General features: G+C 36.1%; 3 protein-coding genes across 3 annotated transcripts in view; 2 read left to right on the forward strand and 1 right to left on the reverse strand.

Annotated features, from left to right (window-relative positions):
- Positions 1–4,175, forward strand: part of LOC137389756 (putative elongator complex protein 1) — a 73,186-nt gene extending 69,011 nt beyond the window's left edge. Inside the window, exons 28-30 of the mRNA XM_068075844.1 lie at positions 1,221–1,372; positions 2,486–2,573; positions 3,792–4,175. Coding sequence (XP_067931945.1) covers positions 1,221–1,372; positions 2,486–2,573; positions 3,792–3,868 — 317 coding nt within the window. The 3' untranslated portion in view covers positions 3,869–4,175. The remainder of the gene's footprint in view (positions 1–1,220; positions 1,373–2,485; positions 2,574–3,791) is intronic.
- An 829-nt stretch (positions 4,176–5,004) lies between these two features.
- On the forward strand, positions 5,005–6,421 carry LOC137390229 (protein lin-31-like). Its single transcript, XM_068076542.1, has 2 exons — positions 5,005–5,313; positions 5,446–6,421. The coding sequence occupies exons 1-2, from the start codon at positions 5,070–5,072 to the stop codon at positions 6,084–6,086; spliced, it is 885 nt and encodes a 294-aa protein (XP_067932643.1). The 5' UTR covers positions 5,005–5,069; the 3' UTR covers positions 6,087–6,421.
- A 647-nt stretch (positions 6,422–7,068) lies between these two features.
- Positions 7,069–11,220, reverse strand: LOC137390711 (uncharacterized). The gene is made up of 3 exons (XM_068077034.1): positions 11,185–11,220; positions 8,005–8,160; positions 7,069–7,773 (listed from the first exon to the last, which is right to left on the reverse strand). Exons 1-3 carry the CDS (start codon positions 11,218–11,220, stop codon positions 7,303–7,305), a joined length of 663 nt encoding a protein of 220 aa, XP_067933135.1. The 3' UTR covers positions 7,069–7,302.
- Between the last annotated feature and the right edge of the window lie 484 nt (positions 11,221–11,704).

An 11,704-nucleotide genomic window follows, 5' to 3' on the forward strand; every position in this document is an offset into this window, starting at 1 on the left:
AATAGGTTTTTAATTCACATTGCTGTTAATACATGCGCAACAACTTGAAAAGAATGTGTGAGAGCTACTTAGAAATGTGTTGCATTGTCGAGATCAAAGAGAGAAAGAGTGTGTTTGTAGTGAAGTTTAAATTACTCGCACTCCTTTGGGGGCCACTTTAGTTTTAAATTTGATCTCTTCTGGTTATCGTGAAAAACAGGAGACATCTGTTTGACTCATTCAGTTGTAACAAATGATAAAAACTAAAGATGCTAGATGGATGACAATCCAATGATTGCAGGATATTCATAAGATAGTCAAGTTTCATACCTTTAATAAGCTACCAAGATTTTGGCTGAAGTAAAAAATTTATTGAGGGTCTTGGTTAATTTGCATGAGGTGGCTTGCCAGAATCATTGACTTCTCTTGGAAACAAGTATGGCAGCGTCTACTGTTGATTTATTAATTTGCATAGGAGGTTTTGTGCAGGTGTCAGCTAGGATCCTGGTTAGCAGCAGCTCGCTCTGCTTATGACACGTCCTTAGCACCTGCATTTTGACAACTATCAATATTGCACATATTTGTATTGACTTACTACTTATGTTATGAAATTTTATATAATGGAAAATTAATATGGAAGCTGTGGTTTGATTGAAAATTATTCCATATTATTCGATCATAAGTCGAATGACTTAACTGCGGTGTCACATTTCTTGAGACTGTCTCATTTTTGTGCATTATTACTGCGGATGTTGTATATTAGTTATCTTCCATTTTTGTCACTCATCTCGTTGAGTCAGACATACACAGAAATCAATAATTTAACAATTTATTACAAAGAGGACTTTGCAATATAATGTATGAAGAACTACAATTCGAATTTGTCTTTCTGTTATGTCTTTATAATTAAGAAAAAGCAAGTTGGTTAGTTGTACATGTCAAAGAACAATTTAAGCCCAAAGCATGCATTTCCTGTTTTTAAACCAATGCTTTCTTAGATGAAATACAGCTTTTAGTAACGAGTTCTAAATAGTAATCAAATGTTCACATCTGAAGGACAAACAAGCAGCAGGATTTCTGCAGCTCTTGTATTATCTTTGTGCTGGTATTAAAATTAAATTACACACTGTTAGAGTATAGATCAGATTTTTTCAGCGTAGGATAAATATTATGCACGAATAGACAATATATATATATTATGCTGAAATGCTGTCTATATTTTATGCGTGCTTTCGTGATAGATGATATGCGGGCTTTATTACTGGCCCTCGTCAGTGTGCAAGAACTAGACAAGGCCACAAAGCTCCAGGATGTTTATTCGGATGCCTTAACATCCACCATTTCTATCATTCCAGAGGTCTGGTCCTCTCATGTGGTCAACTCATCTGCCCAGGTAGATCTTGTGATACAGCAACCCTCTTTATAAATAATTTTTAATTGGACATCAAAACTAATTGGTCAGATTCTTAGTAAAATAGCTTTCTAGCAATAAATCATTGAAAAAGTGGGAGTGATGTAAGGTGAAGATGGAAGGCTAGGAGAGCAATCCTACATTTGAAATCATTATTAATCCTATTAATCACACTATTAACTTTGGTAGAGAATCTTCTGGCAAGTGGCCACCAAACTGCGTAACATAGGCATCTTGTGATTATTGACTTTTGCTCTACTTATAGAGATTACAATATACGATGTTTTCATATGCCTATCATATGCCTACGCCGAAATAATTATTCCAATTATCCAACGGGATATTGTGGGAAAAAGGTGGGAAAGGGAGATACGATTTGATTAGTATTATATCTCCCTACCGCTTTGTTGAGGATGTTTTTGCTTTAGTTATCAAAACATTCGTTTAATCCTGGAGTTAAAAGCCATCACTTCAAATTATAATTAAACTTTAGGTGTGTACTGCAGTACTGGATTAATTCTGGTAAGCGTATCCAGGACATGCACCCAGGGTTGATCTGTTCGTGATTGTAAACTCTCGACATTGTCCTAAGCTTCTGATGTTCATACGCACCATGCTTCTGGTGGTCTAACGCTTAGCAGACCAAAATGCCCAAACAAATAAACTTCAAAACTCTAGTTCAGAATTCTTCTCTCACTTGATTGTTCTGTGGAGAATATGAGTCATTTTTCTCTTACAATAATCCTTCAATCTCAGGAATAATCAGTTTAATCCAGCTAAATCACAGCAGGTAGAACCAACCTGGGATTTTTTCTAAATAACAGTCTCCGCAATGTCTATAAGAGGCACGACAAGATCCGATCAACCTGTTTGGTCATATTAGAGAATTAGTCAGACAAAGTTTTTGAGCTTTGTGCTAAATGAAGTCGGTGGCATCGCTTGCGGTGTGAGATAATCTCCAGCGTCTTCTGTCCCGCTTATAAACGTTTCTTTGATTCGTTGACACTTCTTTATTTTTGGTTCTAATCCAGCAATTGCCTTGTCTCCTTGATTGATGATTCTGACTCACATTTTCGTTTCACTGGATTTCTCTAGCTGACAGGAGAGCAGAGCACGGTGAACAGCATTCTCAAGTTCATGGCAGCGCTTAACACAACTGCGAACCCTGCAGCCACTTCAGCAGGTTTGTAGAATCATTAGTATTTCGTATAACAACATATTCAGCACAAGAAATGCAAGCTACCTGCAAATACTGTAGGATATAAGGAGCTTTTACTACAGACTGTCATTTTGCAATAGCTGTCACTTACCAGTGGCTGTCACTTTCCAATAGTGGTCATGTACTAGTGGCTCTCACCTAGCAGTAGCTATTACTTACCGATGGCTGTGCTTAGCAGTAGGTGTCACTTGCCAGTGGGGTTTTGCCTAGCAGTAGCTCTTGTTTATCTTTGCCTTTTACCCGAGTGATAGTTGTCAATTAGCTATGTCTGTCAATTAGCCATGGCACTGGCTGCTAATTGGCAGTGCTGTCACCTGACAATGGCTGTCACTTGGCAGTGGCTGTCAAGTGACAGTCACTATATTTTCATGACGCATTTAATCTGCAAGTTTGCATCATACGCAAGATGGAAACGGAAATCTTGCAGGTCAAACGAGTTTTGTTACACGAAGATTTTATTGAACGCTTCATGCTTGCGAATGATAACAACGGTGCTTGCGAATGATGCTCAAGAAAATGTCGCGCAAACTATTACATTTTAAACATTTTCCATAGTTCGGTCATTCCCATTTCGATTTGACGAAATAGGAGTGCGCCGCTATAACCTTCGAAGTAGAATTCCTTATCTTTTTTAACAAATCGCCTGCATTGATTCGCAACATGTGAATGTCTATAGAAACACATATCACGTGGTAACTCAATGTGCACACGATTCCAAATCCGCATCATTCGCGTCAGGGAAACATAGTGATTGTCTCTTGATAGTGATTATAAACTGGTAATGGTTGTCATCCTACAGAGGCCTCCATTTTCGATTGATTGTCACATTGACAAAGTTTGAAAGTGTACTTTGACCCGAAATTCAGTTACATCTCCAACGAATAAATTCCCAACATACATTTATTAATTTGGCGATTAAATATATCTGCAACTTTGCGCTGCCTGATGCGTGATGTCAATGAGATTAACATTAAAATATAAGATTTCACCATATCTGTGATCAATTTTAGCACTACAGCTGGCATTGCAACTGGTAAACCACTATTATTTGTTCAGTATTGATCCTAGGATTTGTCCCGCCATTGCTACTGCTTGGCGCTTGCCGTTACAAAAAAAAGGTACAATGATTTTTTATATTTTTTGCCGTGTATCGTCACAATTTGCCAGATGTATGTTTGGCAGAGATTGAAGTGAAGAGGGCCCCAGTCGTGTCATCTGACTCCACATGGAGGTTGGCTATGTTAGCTAAGCTGAGTTAATGCTCAAGAGGTAATGACAGGGGACTTGGACATTCTACGGTCAGTGTCAGAGAGTTCTCAAGCCAATGACTGGAAAGGCACACAGCTAGGCATTATCTATGCCTTCATTTCTGATAGTCATATAACTGCAGTTAGTATAGAGTAATTGGCACTTGCTGGCTGATTTCTCTGAAAGTTCAAGACTCTGCCTTCATTTACTTACAGATAAGATCTAGGGTGCTTTTGGTTAATTATATTTTTTGTTATTTTCGTTAACTGCTAGTTGACGAAGAAATAGCTGTTTACGAAAATAATTAATTATCACTAACATCTACCTGCCTGATTTGCTTGACCTGATCATGCACCATGAGGTGGTAACAGTTTATGCTCAGAGCACGTCTTTGATGAGGAACCGTAAACATCAACATTACGCCTCATTTACTAATTTCTTCTGTAATCTCTTTAAAGCGGGTTGTTGGTTGTTGCTGTTTACCGCCAGGGCCCTTGTCTATATACCGTACCAGTGATGAGGAGGTAGTGAGTCATTCCCAACTTTTTATGCTTAGGCTGTCTCTGATAAAGGGCAATTTCTTTGAGCACAGCATGCCCAAGTCCTGCTGAATCACTGCACCAACTCAATTACTATCAATCTTCATCTTGAAAGACAATCTAGTCAGGATGTACAATAAATTATTTAATTTAGAGCAGAACAACTTTAATTATTATCATGTTAGTAAATCAATGTTGTATACCTAAAGTGTCATTTTACAAGTTTGGTAAAGATTCCTTGCTGCATAGTTTAAACCTCAGTTTTTGGATTTAAACAAGGGCTGATGGTTTGACAGTTGAAATCAATTGACCGATCACCAATAGTTCCCAGCAATCAGTTCTTCAACTGTCTGGTATCAATATCCCAACAAAAGACTGCATTTGGTATACACTCTTCTGTTCACGTTCTTCAGCTTACAAATTAATCAGGGCCATTTTAAGCTCTCGCATTCCTATTCAAAATAGCAAATAATGGCGTGGAACTGCTACGCTGAAGGCGATTGATGGTTGTCATGGATCTGTTGACCAATCACCGTTCTTCACGAGTGGTTGCCTCTGGAAAAGTTTAAAAGAAAGGAGTCAGGCAGTGTTCTTCACATTCACATCTTTATCCAATCGATAAACAACATAACGTACTTTCAAGTATTCGCTTATTTTATAAGAATATCTCGCAATGCCTCGACCGGGTAGAAGCTCATACGTTACTGGAAAACCTCCATATTCATACATTGCTTTAACAGCGATGGCCATTCAAAGCTCTGAAGAGAAAATGCTGCCACTCTCTGGCATTTACAAGTGGATAATGAACAACTTTCCATATTACCGTGAAAACACTCAGCGATGGCAGAACTCGCTTCGTCACAACCTGTCCTTCAACGATTGTTTCATAAAAATACAAAGAAAGTCTACAGGCAAGGGTAAGTCTAAAGCTCTTGTTCATGTTAAGTAGTAATTTACATAATGACTAAAAAAGTTGGCTTGTTACTTCCTGATTGTATTTCCTCTGTTACTTTTTTTGCGCCAATTTTAAGTTGATATTTAATTTGCAGGAAAAGGATGCTACTGGGCCCTTCACACTAATTGTGCAACCATGTTTGAGAATGGATCATTTCTTCGAAGAAGGAAGAGATTCAAGCTCGAGGAAGGCCTATCTGGAAATGTCAAATCTGTATCTAATCCAATTGCTGAAAAGGTCGGAGAAATTGAAAACCTTCCAAGGCCCACCTTGGGAGAACAAGAAAAGAAAGTTTGTCCCGAAGATCAGTTGTACTCACCATATTCCCTAAATTCCATTTCACCACCAGTTATTCCCAGCGCAAGTACCATCAGCACCTTCAATTCTCTGCCAATATCGCCACCATCCCTCGACACTTCAGCCCTTGCTAGACCATCATCCAACCTAGCTGCTGCTTACTCGTCATTGATGATGCAATACACTTTTCCATATCTCTGGTCAATTCCTTCCATGGCCATGCCACCGTATATGGACCCTAAGTTTCTCTCACAATATGCTAGTCTGATATCAAAGCGGGCTGATTATCAAGCAAGACCCTCATCTGCCAGTGACTGCGAATCATTTGGAGATCGGTCATCTCCTCTGTCGGTAACATCAGTTTGTTCTCCAAATTTAGATAGCGATTGCTTTGTCACTCCACAGGATCATGCATTAGATTTGAGTGCCAAACATTAAATTTTGATTCAAATGTTGGAAATATTTATTTTTAATTTTATCAGCCTCACTGTTGTACTAAATCTCAATTTTTCTATTTTTCTAAAAAATATCTATGATAGACAGATTGGAATACTGATACTTTTTTATCAAGAGAATTGACAATTAACTTATTTGATATCACTGGATGTATATAGAGTTGTATATTTATAAAGACTCGTAGTAAGTAGCAATACTATTTAACTTATCAGTATAAGTAATCAGTGTGTAACGTATACCCTCAATCAGTATTCTTTTTAAATGCATTCCAAATACATATTGCTAAAAATGGGCAATAAACTATTCCAAAATTTTAATCACCAATTTGCTTCATTGATTCTTTGTAAGACTTATTCTTAGGTACATGTGACAGATTTAAAAATCTACATATTGCTAAGAATAGGCTACGGAAAGACACTACTATAAAGTCTTCCGAAAATAAACCTTAAGCTTTGCAAAGATGAAAGGATCTGATGACACATTGAACTTGTAAAGTAACCAAAATCCCAGATTAAGGACCTTAATCTTCAGAGTATGCAGCCACAGTTCACTTTTGATCATCACTTAGAATCATCTGTATGCACTGTATCATCTAGTCAGTTATATCGCATAATTATTACAGATTTGTATCTGATTACGTTTTAGATGTTATAAGATTCATCAACCCAGATTTATGCTTTTAAGCAATTTTTAAAGTTATCCATCTACAAAACTTCCGTATAAAAGGAAAACAACTCCAAATGTAAAATTACTATTGCATTGTGTGCACTAGTAATATAGTAAATAGGTGTTTAGTACTGAAATATAATATGACCTACTGAGATTGTATACTTAATATCAATATGAGAGGATTTTAATGATGCTATATCATTGCAACCATTTTATTACTGCAACCAAAATCCAACCATTTTATTACTGTAGTCAGAAAATTTGTAGTGCTGCAACATTATCCGTGTGATCTTTTTGTTGTGCGGAATACTTCAATGCTAAAATTCAGTTTAAATATTATCCATGCAAACATCACACTGTAAGGTTAACATATAAGACAGTTTAACAATTAACAGTGTAAAAATATCTGTCAACCAATTTCATTTTTGCTTTTAGTGTCTCCTGTTATGAGCATAAATTTATCAAGTTAGCACCAGGTCAAATTAGGAAGGTCACTCAGCTGCAAAAGTCTTTACACAGTAAAACAGCATCAACCTTGATCATCGTCTGAACTGTCTTGTTCATCCCGATTAATTACTGCATCTGGTACACACGGGTATTTTCCCCATTGTGTGTAATGCTCATTACGGCCAACTTCATAGTCATTCTTCATAAGCTTGCATCTCATGCACTTGCAGGACTCATTCCATTTTACATGAACCACCATATTTCCAACATCATTCCTCTCAAAGATGGCATGCGGTGTGTTTTTGTGGCCGTCTACATGTTTGAGCATCCGTTTCCTTATCGGAGGTATAATGGTTCTTTGATTGAGTTTGATATTTGCCGGATAGGATGGCACTGTGATTCGATCAACAATCAATTCCCCAAACATATTCTCTTCATCACCATTGTGAACTGTTTTTCGTTGGCATATTTGTTGGTAGTTGACTTGGGGCAATGCTGGAAGATGTATCGGCGCTCTGCTTATATTAGATAGTTGTGACCTATATAGCATACCCTACAAAAATAATATCTTATATTTAACTAGTTGGTTTAGTTAGTAAGATTAGGTATTCATAAAATTTAGCAGATGCCAATCAAAGTAGTCGGCAAAATTAATCTTTTTTCATCCATTTAGTGGTTGTATATTCTTTTCCTTCCGGCAATTCTATCAGTAATCTTTGCAAAACTATCTTTATCGTCATTGTAGATACCAAATAAAATGCCTGTCAAATGGTTTTATGCTCACCTTTGTTGTTTTTGTTGCTTTCGTGGGAAGCGCTGAAGATTTCCATGTTTGAGTTTTTGTAATTTTTGGAACTTTTACATTTTCCATCAAATTTTTGTTGATTGTAAGAGCAATCGCGCTGTCAACTTGTTCAAGGTACCGTCTAGCTAACTTTATCTGCAAGGTATAATTGTTAAACGTTAAAACATTCGTTCTCAAGATCCTCTTGTTGCTTTACATTAGTGGAGTTTGTAACACAAATACCAAATAATGGGAAATTTTAAGGTGGTTATTATTACAGCGGCAAAAAGTTCATTATGAGACATCTCACTTTTAGGTAATGTGTTATATACAAGCAATTTACAGCTGCAATGTACCGCCGGTCACCAGGCGTACTCAAAAGATGATATTGATACCAGAAATGTAATAGATTTTACGGAGCATAGCTGTCTGCTATTTGTAATCTATGGTGATTGTATGAAATGTAAATACAATTATAGATTTCTCAGCAACTCTGCGCTATCAATCATCTGAAATTGAGAGAATGTTTAGTGCTAAATGCCTAATATCAAATTTAGCTCTATAGTACTACCATATCTATTATTGAATTGTTTGGTTTAAATGCCTTCCGGTATACAAGATATGTTTTAATAATATACATGAGCTAAAGGGTTTGCACTCTTTGTCACTAATAAAATCACATCACTGCAATCCTGCAATCATTTTGTCATCGCCACGCATTATCACAACAATTTGTCAGTCAAATCTCGCTTGTATGTCATGACTCATTGCCATATTCTGGCTTCCCACACATATTATTTGTGTTTGTTCTGTTTTGACTTTCAAAAAATTTTTGCTGAAGTAAATAATAGTTAACATCGAGAAAACTGGAGTAGAATGAAAATTACTCACAGGTTTATAACCATTCTACAAAATAAAAGTTAGATACATATATGAAGTAGCTAAAGGAAATATAATATGTCCACACCGTGAGTGCAGTAAATGATTTTAATCATGTGATCCTGGGTGAGATCACTTTCTGGTAACAATATAACAAGTAGCCCGTGTGATGAAAGCGTTGGATGAACACTCCCTCCAAATACATTTATGTTGAACACAAATATCTTAATTAAGTTAAACATTAGTAACATGGCACCCTCTTCTTTAAATCTCATGATAAATGTTTAAAGTCTACAGTGCTTGTGGCATATAACACGTTATAATTAGTAGTATGTTTAATACCTTCTTCCGAAAGGCGTTAACTCCTTCAAACTGTAAACTGAGATGAGCAGTTGCCATTAGATGTTACCGATATTCACATTTGATAGAATCGTTTGCTTTGCTTCGTTAATGAATTGCAATGGAAAATGACAACATGAACGCCATAAATCTAGCACGAATGTTTGTCGTTCAACGATTTACAAGCTGCCAATTACGCCTGTTTCAATAACCTATGTACACAAACTTGGTTTAGTTTAGCAAGTAAATGTTAGTTCCTAACCTAATATTGTATATACTTTATAATTAGATAGTCGATCTGCATTGATACAATTGTTCAGGCGCTTGTTCAAACAAGGCACTAAGTGCGGCGCTCCTTGACATTTGCTAATAGAATCATTGATTTAACGTGTGCTGAGCTCAAGCTGATCACTTGATATATGCCGTTGCAATACTTAGAGCTTCAAGAACAAACAGCATTTTCTGATAATATCTCCAAAGTCGGTTTTATTCAAACATGCATCTGCATGAATTAAAAGTGTGTTCTAACGTTTTGATAATGTAAAGCTGTACTATTTATAACTACCATCTTCAAAGTTTATAAAAGGGCTTCATCCGCAACAAAAGCAAATCTTTCAGTTTTGGCCAATATGGTCTGTACATTTAGCGATTTCAAATCTCAAACTATTTGCATAAGAGTTCACAGCAATACTGATGATTTGACAGATCGTGTCTCGAACTTTTCAGCAAATACAAAAAAAATTTCATCTTTGTTGTTTGGGTAAACTTTAGCAAACAAAGGTCTAGGAATTGTCAGTTTTTCAGCATAAAACTCCTTTCAAACACTAAATTTTTCTGTAAAATCTCGGACCAAGTTCTTTCTTCCTATTAAGTTAACTTTATGCAAGTAAAGCTAAATTTGTTGTTGCCAACAGAGTTTATCCGAATTCAGTTAAAGTCGATGAATTTACAAAGTTAATATAACATAATTTTTATTATTTTGCGGTGTTACTTTATCAACTTACTCTGGTGATTGTTTCATCATACTCACAAGTGTTCTTATTTGTGTTTGTGGGGGCTTCCAAAGTCTTAATAGAATATTTATTTCTAATGTTGATTTCTAATATTAATTTCTAACGCCTAACTTGCCACGCAGTTATTTTAATGTGTTTATTCGTGTTCAAACTTCTAGGTAGCTCGCCATTTCACTTCAGTCCAATCATATTAAGTATAGCTATTTTACAAAGTCGCTCTCAAGCTACACCTAATTAATCTCAAAATATCTAACTTTCAGTCACTATTTAATCTATCAACATTGTTGCTGGAGGCTTAAAAGTTCTCTACATCATGTTACTATCTGTATCTATGGAAGACTGCATTATAGCTTAGGTTGAGAACTGGTGCATTTCCATCGAACAATAAAATAACAATACAATAATTTGTTGTTTTGCTGGAAACTGATGTAAACCCATAGCATTCATATGCAATTATACATTTGTTGGCTAGAAATTGATTTTCGGTTTAGTTTTAGATAAACCCTATGTTAACTAACATACGTTATGGTACTGTTGTATGTAATCAGTGTATATAACAACAGAAAATCAAGCTTGCACTTGTCTCAGTGTTCAATTTTTATGTGGACAACTTATTGATTGTAGCAAACGCTGTTTAATTAATTGCCTGACTTTCTAGCATTTTAACGAAATCGTTAATTACTAGTTTCTGTTAACATAACACATTTTGTCTACGCTCATGATATATTCTTTTCTACTCCATTCAAGAATATCAATGCGCTATGGCCACATGTGTCACTCGAACTCACCCTCCTAATTTGGTGATGTGTGCTTTAATTAGCTTTTATTGGTATTTTATTCTATTAAACTTGTCGATGATTTTGGTATCTACACAACAAGGAATATACCTTCACTGTTTCAATTCATGAGCTGCTTTCGCCGACCTTGTCATATATTCTTGAAGACTAACCTCATTTTCGAGAGTTTCCATATCCACAACATTCATGCTGCCAGTGCCCAGGTGTAGCTCTTTGTCTATCCCTTATCACTCATAGGACTAGTTTGGCACTATCATGGCCAAACGCGCCTGATGAAAATGGTTGCTTACATCTTTGTGAAGCATTGTTTGAATTTAGCAAAGCAAGTTGAGCTTTTACTAGTTTTGAATATGATTAATGCAATCACACGCACATTTAACACGGCCACAGTATAATTTGCATCAATAAATAATATCCCATGTGTTGGATCAGTGCAGGTATTAGGGACATGGTGTGCATAACTATTTTGTAATGTATAGTCAGCCAAACATCAAGCAGAAATGGCATACAAATGTATAGCACTATTATGTATCTTACTGTAGCCATCTAATGTACACATATATCACAACTGAAATCAAATGTACTGCAATGTTTTGCTACAAGCTGTGCGCATTTCATTAAAATTAGTAGTTGAAAATCCAGCTGAATGTTGTTTGACTTTTTAGATTTCTT

Source organism: Watersipora subatra, chromosome 3, assembly GCF_963576615.1.
Source record: "Watersipora subatra chromosome 3, tzWatSuba1.1, whole genome shotgun sequence".
Classification (NCBI taxonomy): Eukaryota; Metazoa; Bryozoa; class Gymnolaemata; order Cheilostomatida; family Watersiporidae; genus Watersipora; species Watersipora subatra.